At 39.2% G+C, this 27963-nt stretch overlaps 1 protein-coding gene and 1 long non-coding RNA gene across 2 annotated transcripts; both read right to left on the bottom strand.

Annotated features, from left to right (window-relative positions):
- Positions 1–2600: 2600 nt before the first annotated feature.
- On the bottom strand, positions 2601–7929 carry LOC146451773 (tribbles homolog 2-like). Its single transcript, XM_085098626.1, has 2 exons — positions 7033–7929; positions 2601–3655 (listed from the first exon to the last, which is right to left on the bottom strand). Exons 1-2 carry the CDS (start codon positions 7551–7553, stop codon positions 3190–3192), a joined length of 987 nt encoding a protein of 328 aa, XP_084954752.1. The 5' UTR covers positions 7554–7929; the 3' UTR covers positions 2601–3189.
- Positions 7930–22079: 14150 nt separating this feature from the next.
- Positions 22080–27650, bottom strand: LOC146451772 (uncharacterized). The gene is made up of 2 exons (XR_014859948.1): positions 27173–27650; positions 22080–22677 (listed from the first exon to the last, which is right to left on the bottom strand). It is a non-coding gene; the product is annotated as an uncharacterized LOC146451772 (long non-coding RNA).
- Positions 27651–27963: the final 313 nt, after the last annotated feature.

Genomic DNA, 27963 nt, shown 5'->3' with positions numbered 1-27963 from the left:
TTGTCAATTCTCTAATCCTCTTTAATCAAAAGTCGATCGAGGCCGTGCGGTTTCTATGATGTTGCTGCGCGTTTGAAAGTTCTCTTGTAACTCGCAACACAGGCAACTTACGTGGCGGGAAAGGATTTGGACGGAAGAAAGATGACTTTTCAATAAGTGAAAATCCGTTTTGCTGGAGGAAAGAATTAAGGAAAAATCTTGTTAGAATGAATTTAATCCCACGAGTCAAACGTCTAGTCGAGTTGTCAGGTTTAGGATAAAAACTTTTTAATCTGTGAATAATATGCCGTGTGTCAACATTCCAACAAAGGTTGCAGGGTAGTTTTTCATACATTTCTGCTGGTCTTGTAGTATTTTAACCTTTTTTCGGTAATTATGAACTTGCGCGTTTTTCCTTAAGGCGACAGATTAAACTCATTTTTAAGCCTTTCTAATCCCTCTTCAAACTGATATGAGAACACCCTGGACAAAGCGCGGCGATTACTTTCAACTCCAGTCTTTCGAACGTTGGCCTAGTATATTTTTGAAGTATGCTCTTGCCCCGCTGAGTCGGACAAAAAGTTAATTTTGAAAAGGAACGCAGGATCACCGAGATAGCACTTTGACGAGAAAGTTCAACAAACTCTGGCAGAGACTGGAGATTTTACAGAGGGCAAGCAAGCAAGGGTTGAATGCGTCCTTCATATCTATGAAAAAATCTAGCAGAATACAAGGCAGTTGGCCAATAAACCACAGTCAGATTGCACCACAATATTCATGTAACAAGTTTGGTTGACGCTCTTGAATACACGACTTCCAGAGTCGCAATCGAGACCTACTGGAAATCCCGTTATCATGGGTCTGCATCGGGAATAAAATAAGTACAAAACTGTCAAAGTTCTGTATGCGGAATATCTCAAGAATCAACCGAGGGCAAACGACTTAGCTGAAAGTCTATGCTTAAGTTGTCTTCTTAGTAATTTCAGCACGATAATTGTATCGTATAGTCCCGTTATATTCTATATTTTACATATATTTTGTACATACTACCAGTAATATTTTTCAATATAATTGGTTGTTCAAAAACCCTCCGGGGTACAGCTGTTAAATAAAGCATGTATCGTTGAACTCGTTCGTTTCTAGCCTGCGCCGTAGAAAAGCGTTTCCGTTGGGTTTTGGGTTTTCGTGCGTGTTTCGCTTTACCGCGCGTTCACACTGCAAAAATCGCACAAAACCCCAAAGGAAACCCTTGCTACGCGGGCTAGTTCATTTCCGGTTTTAACAGGTATAATCGACATTGTTTTGATTTCTTCTCGTGTTATTGGTAACGGCGGCACCAAACCAACGTGCATTGATTTCTAAGCAGAGTATCAGCTAGGGCACGAAAATGTGTTCTGCCTATGTATATGCGGTTTATGTTTTATAATGCATATTTTTTTCTTTCGTTCTCTCCCTATAAATATTTATACTATTTTTTTCTAATATATTATGTGGAGATGAATAAATTCTAAATTAGAAAAATAACAGGAAATGCCAAGGTCAAAATCACTTCTCCCATGCCCAGTGGCCGAAGAGCAACTCCGCCCCTTTCACTTAAATACCGGTCGGCCTTCGGGCAAAAGCGATATATTTCCGGAAAAAGTCATCTTCATTTTCTAACTTGTTCCTTTTCTAAATAATACCAGTCTGTTATATAGATCATTTGGGAACTAAACACGTCCCCCACTGAAACGAACTGTACGACTGCGCGGCGAATATGAGCAGAGTGTCCCGGGTGATACATGAACCACATTCAAACAACCTAACTCGCTCCCTTGGAGATTGGTCGGGGGCGGGGGCAGCGCAATATCTTCGTGTTCCATTTCAGTACGCATACAATCATTCAAAAACAGGATTCACAAATGTTACGAGAGTTAAATTTTTTGTCAGTTGAAGGAATTAAAGAAATAGGAACTAGTGAACATTTCTTCAGCCACCGTGTTACAGACGTGCATACAAGACCGTTTGTATCTTGGTTCTGGGATTAAGGACATGCTAAGAACTTACTCAATTTAGAAAGAACCGATTTAGACGATACACATTTGATCATGTAGCAAATCCAAAATTCGACTCAATTTTCTTTCGAGTTCTAGGTTTGATCAAAACGGAACTCAATTTGGGTCGTATATTTGTCGTAACCACAGCGAACGTCAAAATCCCCGGAAGTCCGCAACTGCACTTAACGCTTTAAATAGAACAGCTTACGTACATTCAACTTATTTCGGCAAGAATATTTGATGCCTTTCATCACGAGCGTATTCTCTCTCGGTGATCCAAGTTATTTAGTAAAAGGTTAGTGTTACTTTCGCTCTGTTCACAGGCAAGCCTGTTTGCAACCTACGGGCGTTTGTGAGCGCCGCTAAGTCCCGGTCTCTAAGTAAGATTCCGCTTCGAAATGTTTGGAGTTTAAAACCGGGGAACACTGAATTCTATCTGCTAGGTATGGAGTGTTCAGCGCATTAAAGTTATCCAGTCAGAAAACTCAAGCCTTGATTGATCATGCACTTATAAATGGAAAAGATTCGCAAAACGTTATCAAAGATAACCAGCAATAATAACACAACAAAGTGAAAAGACACAAGGACTTTTTCTCAACCTTTAATCACAACGATGAACCATGACTGCAGCATAGTAAATGTTGGACGTTTTTCCCTCGGTAAATCTCCAAACCATAAGCCCTTCACTGTGTGCCCGGCATGGATGAACAGCGTTCCCGCCAAACAGCACACGGAAGCGAAAATCCGCTCAGAATGCCGTTTTTCCTCCCTTGCAAAGCTCGTGACTTTAGCACAAAAAAGCCTCTCTAACTGAAAATACACGCAAGTCCGATAAATTTCCGATAATATTATTCTGATGTCGATATCGGCAAAAAGAAAGATAAAAATGCACAAACACGATAGACAACGAGCTGTTCCTCTAATTCCTGACAAGTCGCGAAGGACGCGAAGTACACGCGCGAGACAGGAAAATGCCAATCTACGCGCGCGTTTCAATAAAGAAATTAGAGGGACTCCTCGGTCTACAACTAGCGATAATTTTTGAAAGGTAAAAATTAATCTAATAAAATCTCTGAGATAAAACATACTCTCTCCTTGCGTCTTGGTCTTTAAAGCGAAGACCTTGCTATGTATGTACAGGGAATATTTAAATAATTTGCTACAAACGTGACAGTCAAACAAAGAACGATGTAGTGTCATCTGCTGCTAGGTCGGGCACCGTTTGATCTGCCAGTTTTTGGTCTATTTTACAGGGGCTAGTAATGTGAAAACTCGACATGAACCATGGATGCTCAAGAATTTCCCTGGCTGAGAGTCGCTCAGTCGGTTCCCGCCGCATCATTGAGCGAATGAGACACTTCGCTTTCGAAGAAATAGTATCCGGTATCGTGAAATGTCCGCGCCTAATTTTCGTGAAAAGGACGCTAGGTTCGGTGTCATGAAAAGGGTACCGGCCCACTAGCATAGTATACAGCATCACCCCGAGGCTCCACACGTCCGCGGCTTTGCCCGAGTAACCACCACTAGCTTGTAAGATCTCCGGGCTAACATACGCAGGACAGCCGTGTTTGTCTTCCAGCGTATCGTCTTGACCGTCTAGAGGGAAGGCGTCTTCTAAGCCTTCGAGTTTCACATTTGTCCTGAACAAAAAAGAAACGAGAACGTTGGTTATCAAGGGCGAAACGGTTGGGTAGTGTTCTCTCAAAAGTTTAAACTCAATTCCTAGCCACATGATTATAGCATTTGATGTTACGAAACAGCCATGGTAGACAGTGTTTCCAGTTCCGGGATGCTGTTATTTCGTCAGTTTTTCGCCAATTGCAAAACGTTGGAAAAACACACCCAAGATAAAAATACTCAAGCTGCGCCGTGTGGGTAATTTTTGCTCCTCAGAAAAGTGGCCATAATTTTTCGTCTAAGAACTTTCATTTACCATTACCGTTGTTTTACCGAGTCCAGAAATTTCGATACCGCAATTAGGGCTAAACGACCAAAGAAAACAAAAGCGAGGAGTCAAACAAAGAACAAAGAGAACGGTAAGCGAGGACCCCACGAGCCACGTGCGCAAATGTCAGAGCATTGAAGATCACGCAAAAAAAGCAACAGTATGTTTTCGTCTCAAACACACGATAAACGAAGTGCACTCTTAAGGAATCGAAGATTTTTCGCTAAACTTACGGTTCATTCAACCGCTGCAGAAGTGTCGTGTTTCAGGTCGTACTATTATTTTGATTTTTTTCAGCAAACAAAGAACTGAAAAAAGAGGTCGAAAAAAAGCGGAACAAAGGCCAAACTGGAACGCACGTTAACAAATGACAGTGTTCCAATTAATTTTAGACATATGGTGGTTGATTTATGCCAAAAAAGGTATAAAGACATGAAAATAGGGCTTAAGGCTTTGTTTTATAACAACATCGTAGATTTGAACAGCAAATGGGACTATTGTTGGGGAATGTAAAATGAGAATGATACGAATTCTAAAACCGATTAATGCGTCAAGTTTAAGGGTAACAAAACAGGGCGAAGCCACGTGTTATACGGTGGAACTGAAGCACGTGCAGTAATGGTTATATTTCCCATGGACGATATTCAGCGGAGGGAAGCTGGTGTTTCTTAAGAAAGAGAGACCACTAACTATTAAAACATGTCAACAATAACAAAAGACAATATCACAACTGAACAGCCTCTAAAATTTTACAAAGCTCGAATTTAATTTCACCGCCTTTTGGCCAGTTCCGTGCTCTTCTGCCGAAGTAATATAACCGAATTCTATTCCTTATCTTCGTTTTGATTATGATTTCACTCTTCACAATCTACATCCCGGAAACGCCGTGATCTTTAAAAATGAACAACATTTCGAGGTTACGGGCCTGAAAATGAAAGTGCAATCAAACAATAAACTCGACACAAATTTTCCGAAATAAGAGTTTTTCAAAATTACAATAATCCGACTTTTGCTCAAAACCATTTTCTTTTTGTTTTTCATCCCTGTCGAGATTTTCCTTGAATGCATTTTCAGTGCAAACATCTGCCCCACATGTAAGACCAGGTTTAATTTTTCACATTGATCAATTCACAATAAATTTATGTCATTATAAATTATTCCTCGTGCAGAAAGCAACAGTTCAGCTCCAGGTTGCCTATTTGGTTTCGCTCCAATATTTCCATTAACGAACAAGAAATTCTATATCTGATGCCGTTTGAAGTTGTTTGAAGAAAGTCACAATTTGTTTCTAATACTAGGTCAATTGAAAACTCAAGTTTAGCGATGAACAATAAAAATAAATGGCAGCGTTTTACTTCTCAAAGCAAAATACTTGGTTTTGTTTCTCTCGGGGCAAAAGAAAAATTTAAGTTCTTAAAGAACAGCTGTATTTAAACTGAACACTCTCCGTCGATTTTTCCGGCCCTTCGACAAAGTTTAATGAGCACAATTAGCGTGAGACCAAAATAAAATCAAAAGGAAGTGGAAGAGCAAACGTCATGCCAAGGAAATAGAATCGCAACACCTCGGATAAATCAAAATAACAGCCTTTGTTTTGCGAGTGTAAAACTTACCAAAGATGCCCCCACCCATATGGCGTACAATCTATTCGTAATTTATCCTCTTTTAAAAGCACTCGAGAGCATGGGCGAATATCAAACATCTCTCTTAAAATACACTGTGAAGATCTCAGGTAATCCGAAAGCAAGGATTACTAAAAACAACACACTTACATCAGGATGACAAATCCATATTTAAAGTTGACTTCGTAAAGTTTTGTTCAAAGTTTCGCTTTACGACGTTTGAAATTCGTTTCCCGTTTATAAATCAAAGAATTGTCAACAAAGTACGATGATCTTTTTAAAACCTTCGAAACAAAGAGCAACCGCCGGAACACGCTGCTGGTTTTGGAATAAAAGCGTGCGAGTTAATTGTGTTGCCACAATATATGCTTTGTCGACCAAATAGTAACGGCCAGGTCTATCTCGAGAATAAAACACAATGAGGAGAGCGTGATTCCACGTGGCTACATCGGCTTGACAAACTTGCAACGTTTTAGAGATTTTGAAATGCCACGTGGAGAATGATTTCATCTGCCAACGACTCAAAACTTTCACATCATGGGGCCGAAAATTAAATCCGATCCGTCGATCTGAAACATTTTTATCGAAATCCAATAAAATTAATCGTATTTCCTTTGGCGATATAAAGATCACTTTTGGTAAACTGGGTAACCGGGTTGAATGACAATGAAGATTAAAATTTCCCGCCGCAGACACCCGCCATTTCCGGGAGCGCAAAAAGGAGAATTGCGGAGGGGGTGGTGAAAGCAAAAACGCTGACTAGTAAACTTTTATCGGAAAGCGCCTACGTACTTAATTTCTCCTACTATTTCTATTTATGCCACAACGAGGCAGTGCGCGTTCGAATGACGAAAGCCCTAGAGATGATAAAACATCGGCCCACACAAAAATTATCATAATTGTTTGGATCCAGCGATGATTGTACGTTTTCACAATTCCCTTTAATTTCACTGTTAGGAAGAGAGGTTTTTTCAACATAGTAAGAGTTGTTTTACTCTTCGACGTTAAAACTACGCCACGAAAGAGATTTCATGCATTCCAAGTGCAGGTGCCTCGGGAACTCTCCGAACCGGAAATGAACTGAAATCTACACGAACGATGTTTTGTTTTTGTCATGAAGAAAATATTACATGGAAATATTCAAGTCTTTTGTCACGGGCAAGTTTAAACTCAAACCAACAAGAACGTAGTTTTGTTTTCTAGAGGTCGTAAAACGCTAATAATAAAATCAGCGCCCGTAGCTAAGAGATGTATAACCACAACAAAGTTGCACTACCCGCTTGTAAGCCACGCTACGTAAAGCTCACACAATCTAGCCACGAGGAGCTAACCGAACAATACTGAATAGATTCAGAAAAAAGCACATGGAAATACGAGTTTATCGTAAGCTATGAGCAACATAGACATTTGAAAACATCCCTACTCACAGATCGAGAAAAAACGCGCTTACCTCTCCGGATTTTGAAACACAAATTTCCTGAGTTTCAAGTCGCGCAAGACAACACCCGCGTCGTGACAATGTGCAACAGAACTGACGATCTGATGAAATAGTTTGCTTGCTTCCTCTTCTTTTAGTCTGCGTTTCGTTCTAACGTACGAGTGTAAATCCCCAAAGGATCGCTCAAAAAATACATAAGCGTACGAGTCACTGACCAAAATTTCAATAATCTTATTGATACCGTCGTGAGGTGGCAGATGAAACATCGGCGCTAGTGTCTCCCGGAATTTATTCACGTCTATTATCTTGCAAGCAAGTTCTGTTTTCGACTCCGTATCCACCGCTTTGTATAAAGCACTTCCACCGGGTCTTTCCAGTAAAAGGTATTTTCCAACCTTGCATATCTGTGGTAAATCATTTGTCCGCTTCGTTGCTTGATGCGTTATAGTCAAGTTCGATAATGGCGTAGCTTCAATATTTGTTTTGGATGCATTACGCTGATAGGGATGGTAACGAATCGTCGAAGGGTTCATTTAAAGCAACCAAATTTCCTTTTAAACAGACTCTTTCTTCGTGGAACGAATCGAGAGAAATCGAGGCAGCCAAATCAGCAAAATGCGTCCGTGTACGACTATACGTGTATTTCGTTTTTGCCAAGTAAGACGTATGACGTTGCACCAAAGTGGCGATGCGATGGCGTAAGTCAGCTCTTGTGCGACAACAATTCGATCGAAAATCGCTTCGTATCGCTCTAATTCTACCTTCGTAGATGGTTTGATTCGCTGGAAGGCCTGCCTGGCCTTCCTCCTAGCAAACAAGGTAGAATACAAGTGCCATGATGGTGTAATACTCAATAAGTTCGATGGTAAAGTTTCGCAACGAAAATTATTACTGAGGACACATCAGAACGAACTGACGCAATGAGGGTTTTGTGTTTAGAGGTCCGCGAAGACCTACCTTCCATAAAAGGAAGTATTTCGTCATCATCAGGTCATCTGATGTAATTTACGGTAACTGATTGGTTGAAAACACAAAGGCTTTTGTTCATGAGTAAAGGAAACTTTTCCGGGCGGTTCTTTCGTTTTCTTTGAAAATTTGCATATTCGTGCGGCAACACATTTCAAACTTAACACGAAATCATCAGATGGTCAATAAATTGCATCGTTTACTCAAAAAATGTCACCATCGAAAAGTCTTAAGATCAATTCCTTGGGAAACTTCATTGACAAAAATAGATTTGATCGAGAAAAGGCCGTCAGCTGACAATCCGTGCCATGAGTCATAGGACTGGTGCGTGAGTTGATTATATATTTTTCTCATGACGAATCATGTGTCCGACTTGTTTGGGTCGGAAGTCGGCGGCATACAGTACATCAAAGATGAAAAACTCGCATAATAAGTCCACAGGATGTGACGACTCAGAACATTAATCCTCGTGACATTATAAAGAATAACTTTTCTTTTAGTTCGTTTCACAATGCAAAATCAACGACATTACCAAAAATTGAAATTCTCAGTTCGTGCGCAAGACATGTTAAAAAATCTTCTGGATTTTTCTTCCCGATAACTTTGCCACTATTTAAACCAAGTGGCAGTTTATGTACAAAGGATTTTTTTCAAGCGTAATTATAGATATACGCAGCTGTCAGCAAACTGCGTTCATGAAATTAATTTATCAAGTACCAAGTGCTGAAACGAAAATCTAGAAAGTGTTTAGCTTCGCAACCTTCACGCGTGTATTGTTCTCGTTGCCAAGACAACCCATGATAATTGCGAGCGTTCGTGACCATTACCTGTCACTGCCTGTATAATGTCCGCACGAACGGAAAATAATTTTCTCATTTTTTTTTTCTTGACTGTTGTTGAAATCGAAATTGTGGATATCTATTTTTGCTTTGTGTCAGATCAGTGTTGGACGGATTTTGACCGTCACGCTTGTTTCTGCCACGCAGTGCGGACAAAGTTAAAAACATAAATCTCGAAATATTATAAATAATAAAGCTTGTTTTCCATTTACAAAGAAATGTTTCTTTTTTTTTTTTTTTAACTATTTTTTTTATTATTCAGCTTGTTATGTACTCCGAGATAAAACAATTATTCGAAATGGATCGAGAGTGGGGGGGTCGAAACCTCAGAAACGAAGATCGTGATTTTTAAACAGTTAAAGCTCTCGGTAAGGTGTTTAACCGATTGACTGTTCTGGAATAAGCGCTGCTCATTCTAACGAAGGGCCTGCGTCAGTTTTTGAATCTCTTCAACGTGACCAAGTGTTTGAGTCCCGGGGGCTAGTACTCCGCTATATAAATATATAGTACGTGCGGTCCCCAAGGTGTTGCATTGATGCATTTTGAACCGTTTTGAGCCGTTTTGGTCAGGAAATTTGATACAACCAAATTTTCGTCTCAGTTCTCTCTCCCACCGAGGCAACATAAGGTTTCTTTAGCAACTATCGCCGAGAACAGAAATGTTACAACCATTGTTCGTGACTAGTGGGTGTAGCGTTTTAGTTCTGCTAGTCCGTGACCATTCAAATGATTTCAAGCTATTGAGCAATCGACTTTCCTGTTTATTGTGGCGTTTATTATCCCGCACGGTGTAATCTGATTGGTTGACTGGAGGCGTGCTAGCCAGCAGTTCAGCGCGTCGAACTCTGATCAATCTTTGTTTCGGAAAAGTCATCTTTTATAAGGGGGTTGAAGCTGCCGACCAGCAGTCATTTATAAAAGATCAGAAATCTAATGAACTAGTCACAAAGTCCACGTATTGTAGCAGTGTTTGTCTGCAGTTCTTCGCGAGGTGCTTCCAAATTAGAATTAATCGGGACAATGCCTGCGGCACCATACCCAGTGCGGTGTCGATTTTCACGAGAGTTTTTTGCAAAGCAAAATTCAGTACCTGTTACTCCCCCGTTTTGAACCTCGACTCTGGAAACGGTTGGGAGAGGGAGTTAGAACTCTCGAGAAACATTTTCCCATTAAATTTTCGGCATTTCCATCCACCTAAAAGAAGAAAGCCCCGTAGAGAATTTCAGCCTGATAAAAAAACCGGAAACCTTTTACCGGATCAATCAGCCTCCACCTTCGTATTATTAAGCCGGAATTAATTCAATTTGTTCTTTTACTAAGCATTAGCTCGTGCAAATTTAGATCTTTCACGAAGAGAAATTTCTCGACTAGCGAGTTATCAACCGTATCCTCCAACTGTAAGCTGATGCATTACTTGGTGTGCCCACTCTTCAGTTTTCACTCAGTTTCGGGAACAATGCTGTTCTTTGTTTTCAGGGCCTTAACTTGCTGACACCGTACCGGATTGTGTCTGTGATGATTATAGAGATATGTAAATATAAACAAGGAAGGATAAAACAACGCGGAAGACAAGGTCTTTGTTGAAAGTTGAGGAGAGTTCATTTTCCGTTCGGACTTATTTCGCGTGTTTCGGTCCGACGAACCTAACTAGCCAAGTAATACGGGCAACATTTTCTTACAACCTGTCGCGCAACGATGTTGCATTGCAAGTTGCGATTGATTGTTGCCCGTGTTACCATCTACGTGCGCAGCAAATTTCCATGTTACAAAAAGTAGAAAGAGCGTTGCCCGTGTTACTTGAAACTAGTTCTGTCACAATGTGCTGGCGATACAAGAACAAAAATATATTTTAAAAAAACGTGGAACCCGGAAGGCCGTGAAAATGCGATAAACTTAGGCAAATGACAGATAAAATTTCATCTTGAGGTTTGGTAAATAAATATTCCTTCATTTAAATCTTTCAATTTTAAAAGAATTCATTACAAATGAAAATTTTTGATTATCAGGTATCCTAATTCCTTGTTCTGGTCGCGTTAAGATTCAACCCACGAAAATCGGCTTATCCATAGAAAGAAAATTTAACTTTACTTTCCTGTTCATTGATTTTTTTTTTCTAGTTACTTAATGTCACTCATGTCTTTTTGAGACTGAATGTTTGTATAGTTTTTTCAGCTTTGGTACGTGTGCACTTGTCGTCATCGAATATCGCTAAAATTTGCCGCGAAATTGTTACCGCGAGATTTTGCTCTAACTTCGAGAATTCGAAACCTCAGCTAAACTGAAAGACATTCGACACTTTTTAAAGTTGATGATGCTCAAAGACAGCAGCACGTAGAATCCGTACATGTATTCAAAACAAGATTTCGTGAATTTTACAAAGTTATGTACCGGCTATGAAAATAGTTCAAATCACATACATATTCCATACATCGTAATACACTGTGTATAAGTGATTATGAGTTTTTCTCGTGATGTACGCGGAGATATATAAAGCAAATACTGAAAGAGTGAATTTATAATACATCCCAATCGATCATAAACTCAGAGCACTTTATATGGGGATCACGTTTTTTATGTCCGTACGTGCCTCATTGTACACTGTAAGATGAGTTGTTTATTTTTCCAAAGCTAATACAAAATATCGCCAAATTTTAAAATAAATTATCTGCACGGTCAGGCCTTTAAATTCTTACTGAATGATGAATGATTATCAACACGTTGGATAAAATGGATTTCGTTTATAGTCGCCCGTTAATTAACCGCCCATCAGCATTCCGTATCAATATGGTCATCTTTCTCATACATGTCAAGGTCAAATTAATAAATCTCACAATTTTGCTATTAACGCTAGCACAGCGTACATTAGATTTTTTATTACTGACTTAAAAACAATTCGAAATAGCATTTGAAAGGGCCTTTGTTAGCAGGCGGTTCTACGAAACTCTCCAGATTTTTATTTATTTTTAAAATTTTTCCTGATTATTCAGATTATTTGGGAGGGTGTTGGGCGCTCTCTGGACCGTATTTTCAGGTTTGGAAATGTCCTCTGAAATCCAAATACCGGAGTTTTCAGACTTGACGTTTGCGTCAACTCAAAGAGTAAAGCGCATTGCACTTTATGATTTGACTTTTGAAGACGTCTCTCTCTTTTTGATCTCACGGACTGACGAAAAGAAATCAATACGCTTATTCTGACTGACGCCCGGGTAGTTCCATTCAAAACCATAACCTTCAGACTTAAATCGGCAAAAACTGTAATTTTTTTAGAGCACTGACACAGCTGAAATCTGAAAGCCAAACTCTTTTGAATTCTTTTCATCGTCACGTTTCCTCGGGGCTTCATTACCACTAAAGCGTAGTTTACACCAAAATTGACCTCCCACGACCATATTTATTGTCCCTAATGAGCCCCCTTGTTACTAATATTGGCTGTTATAACACACCGTTACAATAGAAGTCCACGAGGTTGATTTACGCGTGGTAAAACTTAGCGGAAATAAAGATACTATTAATGCAAGCGAGGGTGTTCCTTGATTGCGAATTGTGGTGTAAACAAAGCTGAGTGAGCGGTATTCGCCGTAAAGCGGAATTGAAAACTGGAATATTCTGCTGCCGCAACATCTCTCGTCAGTTTCCTTCTGGAAAAAATTTTTCAGCGTGTTAGAACATCGTATTTCAGCCACGTTAAAGGACAAGTGTCAAGTAATTTGGTGCCATTTCAAAAATCCCCGAAAGCATTTTTCTATTACTGAACAAAAACCATAAAATAATGATACAGCTTTGTTCTAAATTACCACTAAAGTACAGTGTACTAAAATTCAAGATCAGTGAGTCACAAAAGATGGATTGGGTTTTTGAATGGATAGCAAGCTTGAAAAAAGTTACGGTAACTTTTTTGAACTCCAAACTGCGCTAGAACAGATTATTATTTGTTCCTCTTTCAAGAGTTCAGTTTATTTCGATTCTTTATCTTGGTGTTTAAAATTATTTTGCTACTAAGTGAAGACATTGTTGCACACCAAAAACATCAAAATGCCCGTGATACTTTCCCTCAACCAAATGGGCTCCCTGAAAATCTGTTAAGTCAGCCAAATGGCCACGAACAAGAAGAGATACTCTTGACTTTTATTAAAGAGGTGAATGACCTTAGCGTCGAATAAGGCGTGTTTTATATTCGATCCCTCAGTTGAGGCCGGCTTCCGCGTAAAGTAATAACCGGAAGATGCGAACGGCCCATGTTCTGGGTCAATCTTGTACCCAGAGTCCTCAGGCTCTTTGGCCAGCGGTTGGTCGCCAGGATTCGAAAAAAAATAAATTTTTTGATTGGCTGCATTCAGTGTTTCACCCAGCGCAGAAATCCTGTGGTAATAAAATTCCAGTACACCAGAGTCTCTCCTGGCGACCAAGCGCTGGTCAAAGAGCCTGAGGACTCTGGGTTCGAGATTATGTTCTAGCTAGGTTTGAAATTAGCAATTAGGGAATGCTCTGGGATTTGAAATAAAATAAAGTTTTTGATTGGCTGCATTCAGTGTTTCACCCAGCGCAGAAATCCTGTGGTAATAAAATTCCAGTACACCAGAGTCTCTCCTGGCGACCAAGCGCTGGTCAAAGAGCCTGAGGACTCTGGGTTCGAGATTATGTTCTAGCTAGGTTTGAAATTAGCAATTAGGGAATGCTCTGGGATTTGAAATAAAATTTTCTTGAGGATTTTTTGGGTGGAAGGATTCTAGCAAGCTTTTTCAGGGTTGATTAAAGTATATCCTAGCATCCTTGTTTGTTGTTGTTGTGGGCCCTTTGCCGTAGTGCCAGCCTTGCATTCAGTTTTGTATTTTCACGTTCAAGTGACACCTGACACGAGGTCTTTCACAAGAGAAATCCGGCAAAATTACCAGCAAGTTTAATTCCTGCGTTGTGTGGACCTCTGCATTCAAAGGTTTTTCTTTTTGTTGTTGTGATTAGAAGTGAATCATATGAACATCTTATTTTTGTAATTATTACGGCAGTATAAAGCCTTCCTTTATTTTAGCATCCCTTAATAAAAATATGTTGCTCATCTTTCTGAAAGAATGACCAAATTTTAAATATGCAACAATATTTAGGGAAGGTAGTGCCAAGCTAACTCGAGGTAAATTAAGCCGGGTCGAATTAGGGTTAATTAGAGTCGAATTGGAAATTGAAACTGAGTGTTGTTTTTGTGGAGGGAGGACAACTGGAGAACCCGGAAAAAAACCCTCGGAGCAGGTACGAGAATCAACAACAAACTCAGCCAACATATGGACGGCATCAATGCCGGGAAACTAACTTAGGCCTTGAAATACCGCAATCTGTCTCTCAAAGCGTAATTCTTCGCCGTGAACTCTCCAATTTCCACCGTTTAACTGTCGAGCACTTCTTAGAAGTTATTTTTTGCGATTTATCGCTTCAAAAAGGTTTGTTTTCTCTCTGAAAACGGTATATAAGAATCTTGAAGCGTGAATGAACAAGGCTGCTATTTTGATTGACTGATTGGATTTTTTATGCTTAGGACAAAAGCCTTCCTTTCCAGGCCCCACTAAGACCTATAAATATGCGCGCAGATAATGGTTTCTGATTGGGCCGTGTTTGCTGCAGACAATTGAAACAATAGAAGAGAAAAATCTCTCTTCTAGTCAGAAAGAAGGTTTAATCCTGGTTAATGAATAAATTAATTAAAAGACATTACAATTTGTGACTACGAAGAAGAAAAAGAAAAAAAGAAGATACTCGACCGAAACCTTGACGCGGTTTGCAACAGGCATCCCACGTAAAGAACTGTTCGTGATGCGAAATCATGGCGATATTAAAGAGACAAACAAAGAACTAGTGAAGACTCTGACCAGGGGTCAATTCAATAAAGAAATTACACTTGTAGTTTTTACAGTCCCTTTTTATATGATTCAGCCCTCTTAAATGTGCGAGTGCACTAGCCCAGGGAGAACCGGAGCGGCTGTTAACTCAGCAGATAGTAAAGTTAATCGTTGGGTTGGTTTGAACTAGGTGGCGTTGGAAGCTCTCCACTCCCCCCTGCACCAGTCTTCTTTGATTCACTCACTTTTTTGAGTAACAAATGGTATATTAATTTGGCCCTTCCAAAAAATATGGCGTATTTCGTTGTGGACTGTTTTCTTTTGATGATATTGAAACAGTTTAAGTTTTGAAGTGTCATTGGTCTTATCCTTCGCACTCATTGGAAGTGCTGCAGCAACGGCTGTCGTCTGTCCTCTTGTTCCTCTCCATTGTTGATATCTAGCTCATCGTCGTCATGCAATGTCGAGATCTGCATCGTCAAGCAGATCATCACCGTTATCACTAAACAGAATGCGGAGGTTGTACAGTATAACAGTACACTGGACAAGCTCGGCGGCTCTTTTCATGTTTCTCACTCTCACGCATTCCCGTCTGTAGAGCCTTTTCTTAAGAGCGCCATAGGCCCTCTCGATAGTGCAGCGTGTTTTCTTATGTGCCTTGTTAAACCTGAGACGAGCCCCTTCTACGTCTCCTCTGAAAGGGGAGAGCAACCACTTGTTGCACGCGTAGGCAGAGTCACCTAGAATAACTGCTTCTGGAAATGGTCTATGCCCCTGTTGCTCAAAGGCGGTCCACAAAGTGCTTTCTTTAATCACTCGTGAATCATGCCACCTTCCAGGGCATCGACTGCTACAGAAGTAGATTGTGTAATCGGGGCCTGCTACCATAGCGACATTCAGAGATTTAGAATGACGACGGTTGACGTAGGCGTCTTCATCATTTTGAGGTGGGTTCACTGGGATGTGAGTTCCATCAACGCATCCTGCGACACAGGGAAAGCCTGCTATGTGTCTGAATTTTGCGGCTATATTAAGAGGCTGGTTAGGCCATCATATGAACTCTTGCTTAAAGCTTAGTATCGCAGGGACAACGCGATGAATGATATTCCATACTGTTGAGGTGGAGATACCATGACAAGAGTGCATTACGTGATAGAAGGAATTTGTACCAAGGAAGTGGAGAAATACTAAAAGTTGCTGTCTTACCGTTAGTGCTCGGTTACGTCTCGTTGTATGTTCCAAACGCGGGCCTATTGATGATAAAAGATGATAAATCGTTAATCAAAAAACCACAACTTGCAGCTATAAACTGAATTACTTGTTCTAATTGTGTTACATACAGCATGTTTAAAATTTCAAACTACAAAAATGCTAACTACACTAGTATTAATTTTCTATTTACAATTGTTGTTTAATTGCAAAGTGCATTATGAAAGTATCTCTAAACCTCTTTGTTTTCACATTTGGGATTGAAAACATACGCCTAGTCCTAAAATTATATCTCCCACTGTCTTTGAGCGCGGACAGCAGGCTAGCTAGTTTATGCTTGTCACCTCTCTGCTATTTGTTTAAACAGACTGCCACATAATTCCTCACGTCTCGGCGTTAAAAGATGGCCGAAGGCGTCCACCGGGAGACGAAATTTCTCTCGAAATTCCCTTGGCCTTTTGGACCTCAAACAGCCGTCTTTCCTCAAACTTCCTAGGTCGACGGATTATCTGACATCTCAGGAGCTCGTCGAGTTCCTCTTCACTCGAAGACGAAATGTTTTCAAAATACAATTTGTTTTTCTGAAGTCTTACTCAGTGTGTTTACAAGTGACATGCGACTTCAGTTGTATTTTGCACTTGTGACTTACAAGTTGGACTCTTGTAAAAGTTTTATTAAATTGGATTCTTACCATCTTTTACACGTGTAGTGTGCTACACCTGTAATTACAAGTCGGACACTTTAAAGCTGGACTTTTAAAGATTTTTAAAAACTCGTTTCCGGCTGCGCTAGTCAGAAATACAATGGTCCGACTTTTAGATTAAAGTGAAAGAGTTTTATTGAATTGACCCCAGGGCCCAATTGTTCAAAGCCCGATTAAGCTAATCCTGGGTTAACGTGAACTTTGATTTGAGTTTAATTACTAATCAATTAAGAGATTTAACAGAAGATTTTCGTCCCTCGGTTTTGACGTAGACTTTTCTTACCATTAGCTTAAAACTTTCACCAACCAACACGGAAAACTTCGATTAACTAGTTTTATCGTGGATAAGCGTCAAGGAAAGACCTACCACAAGATCACCATTGGATTAAACTTTTTTGTTGATAAGTCGCTGAAGGATTTTGAGACATTTTGACGTCAAGAGGAATGGAAACTAGTCTAGCTTGTCCTGGAAAGATTTTTTACTTATTTCTTTTTGTTTTCTGTTCTTGTTTCTTTCTTTGTTTTCGCCGCAACTGTACGTTAACCTTTAAATCTTTAAAAACTACTTATAAATCCTCCACTTTAGTTGTATCAGAATCATCCAACAAAAGTTGACGTCACATCCGGTCAAATTGCCGCCCAGCAGCCTGTCTCGGCAAAGTCGAATAATGGCGTCCGGGTTAGGCATGATTTCTTCGGATTTTTGAGCCATCCGTATCAGGAATTGTGAGCTGTGGATATGAAAGATGTTGTAAAGATATTGCTTCGACTTCACGAACAAGAGTTTTCCAAAGGAGTGTTTTTTTTCTATTGTTTTGACGGAAAATACGAGACAGCTAAGCTAAGCGTCGTGTCATGGCGAAAATTTCACACTCTCAAAACGAGTGGCGTTCAGACTTTTGGCTCTTGTGGCTTCTGATCGTTCGAAAGCTGAAATTATAATAGCCTATCCCGTGTGCAACATAATGGAGGAGACATCGTCAGTCATAGTTTGCAGTGTTAACATCGGGAACCTAATTATCACTCGACGTGAAGTGTTGGAAGCCTGTATCACTGAAGCTGTTCCAATTGTCTTCGTTTTAAGGAAGGTGCCTACTATTGTTACTGCGCATACGTTCTGCGCATCTCGAGATACTCGGGTTTCCTATGGGTGGTGCCCACTAATACAGGAATATTTTTGCGCGGTTTAAAACTATACGGAGAAAGCAGAACTCAGCAAATGCTTCTGGTATCTCAAAAGAAAATTGGGGGTAACCATGCATTTTTCAGAGATAATTAAGCTTCAAGTTAGGAAAAAATCCCATACATTGCTTTCTATTTTGACGCTTTTTAGAGATATTATTGCTTACTTATCTCTGAAAAATGCACGGTTACCCCCAATTTTCTTTTTGGATTCCAATAGCCCTTGCTAAGATCTGCTTTTCCTGCATAGTCATAAACCGCACAAAAATACTTCGGTATTAGTAGGCACCGTCCTTAAGGGACTCGTAATCTTCGAGGTGAGTAAATGTAGTTATCTTCATTTCCAGTTCTTTTCTGCCGACGTGAGTACCTTTGCATGTGGGCTTTAGAGTAATAAGTCGGTTTTGTGCTTCGTAGTTCTTTAATAAAGACGCAAGTGACGTTTAATTAATAAATAGTTCATATCATGTTGTCCTGCAAGTGCGGGCTTGAGGAGGGGTTTGAGTCAGAAAAATTAATGTATCTGCGTAGCCTGGTTCATATTGCTAGTGTGAGACAGTTGTTAAAGTTATTGATGTCAAGCCATCTTAAACAATAAATTAAATAGCATTATTGCGAATGACATTATTTCTCAAGTATTGAAAGAAACAACCCCTTCACCCTTTACTTCATCTGCACTCTCACCACTTGGGTGCTCATGGGTTAAGGTCATTCCCTAAAATAGAACCTACACTCAGATTTTTTCCAAACGTTGCCCATGTGTGGTTCACTATATGTAAACTGCAAAAATGAAATAAAAAGAGGGGGTCCCCATGCTTGTTCTTCAGCAACGAAGCATTAAAATATGTTAATTTCTGCATGTTTGGACAAAAAGGACTATAATAGAGCATTTGCCAAAATCAGGAATTATTTTCTGAAGAGAACAGTTAACGGCTCATTTCATAGAATATTTTCCTTGTTCATAAATCATTTTCAAATGTGAAATCTGTTTGAAAACTATTCCTAACCAGTACTACTGAAATATTCAACAAAATAATCTAATTCCTTACTTCTGAAGCTAGACCAAAATGTCCATTGGCTAGATATTAAAAGGTGCAAAATTTGATATTTCAAACACTAGGATTTTCCTTAAATTTTCACGGTAGTTAGTAAACGATATTGTGGTTAGAAATCTGAAAAGAGAAAATAGGTTCACCGGGTTGGTTTTGCAGATATTTCACAAAGCAGTGGTAAATCGAGTTTCAAAACTGGTTTCTCCGCGAAGGGACTGGGGCGAGTCTTATGAAAACACCTTAATTTCCGCGCAAAATGCAAATTAAGAATTTTGTTGTTAGATGCAAGTCAGATTGAGTGATACTCAGTAGTTAGCTAGAAATGAGCGTAAATTTTTTATTTTGCCATTGTGCGCAGTAGAGTTGCGCACTGCAAAACAAGGGAATGACCTTAACATTTGTACTATAATTATGCACATGTGACGTCAAACTGTGGTGAGAACAAACAGTACGCCACAAGCCACAGACAAGTGGCATGACCGATGTTCTTACCCCGTTTTGATGTCCTCTTTGGGTTATCAAAGGCCACATGGAAGGCCAAATGGACTTTGAAAACTCTTTATGGCTGACAATGTCTTTTGTACATCATACAATATTATTATTTACCAGTTATTTCAGTTATGTTAGTTGGTGCCAAATATTTAAGGGTGGGGAATTGTCTTTTTCTCTGTGTCCAAGGTTGGGGAAGAGAACACAAAGTAAAAAAAATATTGCGAATTCCTGGAGGTTATCTAGCAGCAGAAATTGACCCATACATTAAGTTCTAATAACATTGTCTCGTTAGAACCAAGGAAATTCAAAGTTCATTTTGACAAGGAATTTTGAGTTCTGTTTAATTCAATGAAAAATCAAAAGTTCAATAACCACGCAATCAGTTCAGTAACAGTAGACCTCAATTGTAAGAATAACTATGGGTGAAAGGTTTTTTATTACAATGGGACAGATAAGAGGAGAGGGGAGAGGAGAGGGTTTTACGGGAGCGTGGTCCATACAATTCAATTAAAAAAAAACAAAATTTCAATAACCACACAAATTATCAATTCAAAAACCCACATTCATTCCGTGGCAGTGGACAATTGTAAGAATAACTATATAAGTGAAACGTTTTTTTTTATTACAATGGGACAGGTAGGAGGAGAGGAGAGGGGAGAGGGTTTTATGGGAGCGTGGTCCATATTTAGAGTAGGCAGAAAGTACAAGTGAAACTAATAAGTATCTATGCAGCGCTCCAAGTTCACTTTTTCAAAAAGTCGCCTGTTGGCGACCTTCAATTGTAAAATGGTCGCCATTAAAGAAAATGCAGTCGCCAAAAAGAAAAAAGAAGAAATGTAAAGGAGGACACTTCATGGCATATTACACGAAGGTTTAATGTGCCAAATGGCTCGTTTTCAACACATCCAGCTTTGCTAATAGAGAGAGAAGGAAGAGACTGACGTCTAGTAGCAAAAATGATCTATTAACAACATAACAAAGCTGGTGAGACCGGGCAACATTGCCAATGGTACGCAAAACCCCTTTAAATTGATCAAATTTGCCACTTTGAGCTGCAGAGGCCACCAAGTAAGCAGACTTGCGTAGTTATTCATGCTTGACAACTGCACCTGGACTTAGCACTGAATTTTTCTTTCTCATGGGAAAATTAAAGCTCCTGACTTTTCATTCCATAAGGCAGTGTCCCAAAACTAATGAAATGCACAAAACAGGACAGAAATCCAGTTATTTTTATTATAAAGTAAAATACATCAAAAATTATTCGCGCTCGATCTTGCATTGCGATATGTTAAAGGAATGGATTCAGTTTGCCGCCAACAGACCGACCGGCCTGGCAAATCGTTTGCGGTCAGCCGGTCACTGAAGCGTATCAACAGGGAAACTGTCTTTGTCGGGGTAGGTGTAAGTTCTGCTCCTCAGAAGGGTACAGTAAGTAAACTTTGGCCTCTTTCAAGTCTACGCTCATTTTAAGTTTACGCATTCACGTTGAGTTAGTGAACGACGAGAGAGGAAAAGAGAAATACAGGTGACGCCGCCACTTGAACTATTGTTTAAATTCGTCCTATTATTGATAATTTTTCAAGTAAGATTCTCTTTTAATCTGCTGGTCGCCAATTGGCGACTCTCGCCAGAATTTTAGTCGCCAAATATTTTTTCCACTCGCCATGGCAACCAAAACGGTCGCAGCTTGGAGCGCTGCTATGTATTACAAATAATGGTAACAGGCTGACTTGTTTTTAAAATAATAATAATATGATAATAATATTTATCCGGGGAGCCCACTCGCCTTGGCAGTTTTCAGTGGGGCCCTGCAAAAATCTATTGCCCACTTATCCATAACCCATTGTTTGTCTTTGTAATCATATTTGGCAACAGCTGCCCAATCATGTAGCTTTTTCTTGTACATAGTTCTACTTCCTTCTTGTCAATTATGTGGATTAGTGGCCTGTTGGTAAATTTGTAAAAATCTAGAAGTCCGACGGTTCATTGAAAATCAAAAAAACACATATCAGTTCAGTGACAGTAGACCTTAAATGTAACAAAAACTATAGGTGATGTGTTTTCAACTTTCTCTCCTTCATGTTTGTCAGGGATGCAAATGAGAGGCCTGCTTGTAAATTTCATATTAGTTCAATTCAAAGAAGGCTTAAAAATTCAATCACCACACCAAAACAACAAACCTCCCCCCCCCCCCCCCCCATCCCCCCCCAAAAAGGGGGATTATATTGTAATGTATATTTATTTATTAACCACCTGGGTGATAGCAGACCTCAAAATTAAGAAAATGTACTGGTGTGGGTGTTTTTAGTTCAATGGGGCTTGCAGAGGGAAAGGGAAGGGAAGTGGACAAATGTGTTTGCATTATATGAATAGGTTTATACATTATATTACCATGGTTTAGAATTTTCCTTACCTAGATGAAATTTTTAGGGATTTAATGTTTTTAATTTTTCGTTTTAATTATTTTATTTTTAGAGATTTAAACAAAAACTCAAAAGGAAAGAGACCGGCAAATCCCACTGAGACGGCAGGAAAGGAAACAGACAGTGAAAGGAAGAATGTGACAAGACCAGGAGTAACTGCAATGGCCGCTTAGCTATATGATTTATTATAATTTACTATGTGTCAAAGTCTAATAAATGTCTGCTGACAATAATTTTCACATTGGTGTACAGCATTGTGTTTGATTACATTGACGTATTCCTATGATCCAAAATTTGGTCAGCCAAGCTGTCAAGCTGACCAGCCATAAGCCTTAGCTGGGCAGCCACCCGCTTGGCCTCCACTACTGTTTTTTTTTTAATTGTCGCTTTACTTTTTAACTGACTCTTCTTGTCTCTCGACTCTTCTCTCAAGTGCCGCAATCCCTGTTTCCCTTTTTACAAGCTCCTCCTTGTCTTCTGCTAACTGCATGCCATCGCAGTTTCTTCCGGTCTTAAAATAATAATAATAATTATAGTAATAACAATAATAATAATAATAATAATAATAATAATAATAATAATAATAATAATAACAATAATAATAATAACCTTTATTCAATCAAGGATAAAAATACATATCCTAAGTTACAGTGAAAAAGTAAAAAAAAAATTAATACACTATAAAATACAACAATACTCTCCGTTTTTATCTTAGGAAGGTGACACCTTCTCCTACGCAAATTATATACTGGTTCTTTTTCATTGGGAATGATCGCACCTGGCATATGATTATTAATAAATCTTTTAAAAGTGGATTTATCTTGCTGTTCTAAAAGATCAAAGATGCTGACTGTTAAAGAGGTAAAATGACGCTTGTTGCTTTCTTCCTTTCACTGTCTGTTTCCTCTCTTGCCATGTCTGGGGAGATAATTGCCGGTCTCTTTCCTGTTGAGTTTTCCTTTAAATCTCAAAAAATAAAAGAATTAAAATGAAAAATTAAAAACTTAAAATCCCTAAAAATTTCATCTAGGCAAGGAAAATTCTAAACCATGGTAATATAATGTATAAACCTATTAATATAATGCAAACACATTTGTCCACTTCCCTTCCCTTTCCCTCTGCAAGCCCCATTGAACTAAAAACACCCACACCAGTACATTTTCTTAATTTTGAGGTCTGCTATCACCCAGGTGGTTAATAAATAAATATACATTACAATATAATCCCCCTTTTTGGGGGGGGATGGGGGGGGGGGGGGGAGGTTTGTTGTTTTGGTGTGGTGATTGAATTTTTAAGCCTTCTTTGAATTGAACTAATATGAAATTTACAAGCAGGCCTCTCATTTGCATCCCTGACAAACATGAAGGAGAGAAAGTTGAAAACACATCACCTATAGTTTTTGTTACATTTAAGGTCTACTGTCACTGAACTGATATGTGTTTTTTTGATTTTCAATGAACCGTCGGACTTCTAGATTTTTACAAATTTACCAACAGGCCACTAGTCTACATAATTGACAAGAAAGAAGTAGAACTATGCACAAGAAAAAGCTACATGATTGGGCAGCTGTTGCCAAATATGATTACAAAGACAAACAATGGGTTATGGATAAGTGGGCAATAGATTTTTGCAGGGCCCCACTGCCTCTTGCCATGTCTGGGGAGATAATTGCCGGTCTCTTTCCTGTTGAGTTTTCCTTTAAATCTCAAAAAATAAAAGAATTAAAATGAAAAATTAAAAACTTAAAATCCCTAAAAATTTCATCTAGGTAAGGAAAATTCTAAACCATGGTAATATAATGTATAAACCTATTAATATAATGCAAACACATTTGTCCACTTCCCTTCCCTTTCCCTCTGCAAGCCCCATTGAACTAAAAACACCCACACCAGTACATTTTCTTAATTTTGAGGTCTGCTATCACCCAGGTGGTTAATAAATAAATATACATTACAATATAATCCCCCTTTTTGGGGGGGGATGGGGGGGGGGGGGGGGAGGTTTGTTGTTTTGGTGTGGTGATTGAATTTTTAAGCCTTCTTTGAATTGAACTAATATGAAATTTACAAGCAGGCCTCTCATTTGCATCCCTGACAAACATGAAGGAGAGAAAGTTGAAAACACATCACCTATAGTTTTTGTTACATTTAAGGTCTACTGTCACTGAACTGATATGTGTTTTTTTGATTTTCAATGAACCGTCGGACTTCTAGATTTTTACAAATTTACCAACAGGCCACTAGTCTACATAATTGACAAGAAAGAAGTAGAACTATGTACAAGAAAAAGCTACATGATTGGGCAGCTGTTGCCAAATATGATTACAAAGACAAACAATGGGTTATGGATAAGTGGGCAATAGATTTTTGCAGGGCCCCACTGAAAACCACCAAGGCGAGTGAGCTCCCTGGATAAATATTATTATTGTATTATTATTATTTTAAATGCATGTCAGGTTGTTACCATTATTTGTAATACATAGATACTTATTAGTTTCACTTGTAACTTTCTGCCTACTCTAAATATGGACCACGCTCCCGTAAAACCCTCTCCCCTCTCCTCTCCTCCTACCTATCCCATTGTAACAAAAAAAAAACGTTTCACCTATATAGTTATTCTTACAATTTGCCCACTGTCACTGAATGAATGTGGGTTTTCGAATTGATAATTTGTGTGGTTATTGAAGTTTTTTTTTTTTTAATTGAATTGTATGGACCACGCTCTCGTAAAACCCTCTCCTCTCCCCTCTCCTCGTATCTGTCCCATTGTAATAAAAAACCTTTCACCCATAGTTATTCTTACAATTGAGGTCTACTGTTACTGAACTGATTGCGTGGTTATTGAACTTTTGATTTTTCATTGAATTAAACAGAACTCAAAATTCCTTGTCAAAATGAACTTTGAATTTCATTGGTTCAAACGAGAAAATGTTATTAGAACTTAATGTATGGGTCAATTTCTGCTGCGAGATAACCTCCAGGAATTCGCAATATTTTTTTTTACTTTATGTTCTCTTCCCCAACCTTGGACACAGAGAAAAAGGCAATTCCCCACCCTTAAATATTTGGCACCAACTAACATAACTGAAATAACTGGTAAATAATAATATTGTATGATGTACAAATGACATTGTCAGCCATAAAGAGTTTTCAAAGTCCATTTGGCCTTCCATGTGGCCTTTGATAACCCAAAGAGGACATCAAAACAAGGTAAGAACATCGGTCATGCCACTAGTCTGTAGCCTGCGTAGCAGTCGTTTCAGTTTCCTTCAAGCCAAGCGGGGTAAGCGCGCGAGGGCATTGGGCAAAAAGGAGCAAAAAAAGTGGGTGCAGGGGGAGGGGCGGGGAAGGAAAGGAAACGCCTGCCGCTGAGCCCAGACGTTTTACTGAACGCCCCCAAATGGCTTCGCTCCCTTGGGGCCTACACTGTCACGTCAAATGTCATATGAAAACCAATCATCTTTAACTTCTGGTAAATCTCAGCGAAAACACAATCGCGGCGGGCAAATTGTTTGCTTTAAGCTACAGTATTTTAGAAGATTATCTTGAATGATGAATTATCTGTAAACTTAACGTCGCTCGAACAAAGGTAGATAAAATTACCCAAGACAAATTATACTTACGTTTTAGCATATCAACTCATTTGCTTACAGCTGGAATTACAGACAGAACGAGCTTGTCCAACATGGCTAAATACTTCCTCGCGTTTCCAGGATAAAATTGTATTTCGCGTAGCGTGAAATACAAAGTCGTTCTAAATATTGAAAACTGCCTTTTCAGACCGTGATTAGAACTGAAATTTTCCTGCAGAGTATTTACTTGAGGCCTCCTCAATCTATTTATGATTTCAGAGTTTGAATAAAAATTTCTTTGTTCGTATGTGAAACAAGCTCTCTGACCAGCCAATTTTGCTTCCAATAGTTGTCGTATTTTTGAGACCACTGGTCGAAAGGACACTCGAGAGAGTTCTTTTGCGCCTCGTCCATATTTTCATCTTTGATAAACAGTTAACCGGATGTTGTTTTGGTCCATGGGTTTGATTGACAGACAATTGACCAATGGTAATACATCATTGCCTCCCGTTCGCTGACGAACGGCGTTTGGTCAAATGTCTGGGCTCAGCGGCAGGCGTTTCCTTTCCTTCCCTGCCTCTCCCCCCGCACCCACTTTTTTTGCTCCTTTTTGCCCAATGCCCTCGCGCGCTTACCCCGCTTGGCTTGAAGGAAACGGAAACGACTGTTACGCAGGCTACTTGTCTGTGGCTTGTGGCATACTGTTTGTTCTTACCACAGTTTGACGTCACATAATTATAGTACAAATGTATACAAAGCCTTAAGGTCATTCCCTTGTTTTGCAGTGCGCAACTCTACTGCGCACAATGGCAAAATAAAAAATTTACGCTCATTTCTAGCTAACTACTGAGTATCACTCAATCTGACTTGTATCTAACAACAAAATTCTTAATTTGCATTTTGCGAGGAAATTAAGGTGTTTTCATAAGACTCGCCCCAGTCCCTTCGCGGAGAAACCAGTTTTGAAACTCGATTTACCACTGCTTTGTGAAATATCTGCAAAACCAACCTGGTGAACCTATTTTCTCTTTTCAGATTTCTAACCACAATATCGTTTACTAACTACTGTGAAAATTTAAGGAAAATCCTAGTGTTTGAAATATCAAATTTTGCACCTTTTAATATCTAGCCAATGGACATTTTGGTCTAGCTTCAGAAGTAAAGAATTAGATTATTTTGTCGAATATCTCAGTAGTACTGGTTAGGAATAGTTTTCAAACAGATTTCACATTTGAAAATGATTTATGAACAAGGAAAATATTCTATGAAATGAGCCGTTAACTGTTCTTTTCAGAAAATAATTCCCGTTTTTGGCAAATGCTCTATTATAGTCCTTTTTGTCCAAACATGCAGAAATTAACATATTTCAATGCTTCGTTGCTGATGAACAAGCATGGAGACCCCCTCTTTTTATTTCATTTTTGCAGTTTACATATAGTGAACCACACATGGGCAAAGTTTGGAAAAAATCTGAGTGTAGGTTCTATTTTAGGGAATGACCTTAACCCATGAGCACCCAAGTGGTGAGAGTGCAGATGAAGTAAAGGGTGAAGGGGTTGTTTCTTTCAATACTTGAGAAATAATGTCATTCGCAATAATGCTATTTAATTTATTGTTTAAGATGGCTTGACATCAATAACTTTAACAACTGTCTCACACTAGCAATATGAACCAGGCTACGCAGATACATTAATTTTTCTGACTCAAGCCCCTCCTCAAGCCCGCACTTGCAGGACAACATGATATGAACTATTTATTAATTAATCGTCACTAGCGTCTTTATTAAAGAACTACGAAGCACAAAACCGACTTATTACTCTAAAGCCCACATGCAAAGGTACTCACGTCGGCAGAAAAGAACTGGAAATAAAGATAACTACATTTACTCACCTGAAAGGATTACGAGTCTCTTAAAACGAAGACAATTGGAACAGCTTCAATGATACAGGCTTCCAACACTTCACGTCGAGTGATAATTAGGTTCCCGATGTTAACACTGCAAACTATGACTGACGATGTCTCCTCCATTATGTTGCACACGGGATAGGCTATTAAAATTTCAGCTTTCGAACGATCAGAAGCCACAAGAGCCAAAAGTCTGAACGCCACTCGTTTTGAGAGTGTGAAATTTTCGCCATGACAGGACGCTTAGCTGTCTCGTATTTTGCGTCAAAACAATAGAAAAAATCACTCCTTTGGAAAACTCTTGCTCGTGAAGTCGAAGCAATATCTTTACAACATCTTTCATATCCACAGTTCACAATTCCTGATACTGATGGCTCAAAAATCCGAAGAAATCATGCCTGACCCAGACGCCATCATTCAACTTCGCCGAGAGAGGCTGTTGAGCGCCAATTTGACCGGATGTGACGTCAAATTTTGTTGGATGATTCAGATACAAAAAAACTCCCAGGCGCTATGGAGTGTTCTCCCCCGCCCCTGGCCAGGCGTTATGGAGTGTTCTCCCCCGCCCCTGCTGTAGAAAAAACACTTTTAAAACAATAAACTATTCTCTTGTTTGTTGTGTGTGTCTCAAATGACCGGAGCCCTAAAATAAGACATTCAAATGTGCTCGTCGGGAATTTAGAAAAGAACAACGTTCACACGGGAACGTTCATCAACAATGAAAGTCCATTATAAACTCGAATTCCCCACACAGAAACCGTGAGAAGACTGGTACG

This window comes from Pavona decussata, unplaced genomic scaffold (assembly GCF_977016875.1).
Source record: "Pavona decussata unplaced genomic scaffold, jaPavDecu1.1 SCAFFOLD_384, whole genome shotgun sequence".
NCBI lineage: Eukaryota > Metazoa > Cnidaria > Anthozoa > Scleractinia > Agariciidae > Pavona > Pavona decussata.
Note: the sequence above shows the minus strand (reverse complement) of the source record. Positions and strands in the feature narration are given on the sequence as shown.

Excerpts from the sequence above, each read along its gene's own strand:
- LOC146451773 (XM_085098626.1), bottom strand. The coding sequence starts at position 7,553 with ATGAACCCTTCGACGATTCGTTACCATCCCTATCAGCGTAATGCATCC. Across the intron at positions 3,656-7,032 it reads GTGTTTCAAAATCCGGAGAG|GACAAATGTGAAACTCGAAG; the intron begins GTAAGCGCGTTT and ends TTTTTTGTTCAG.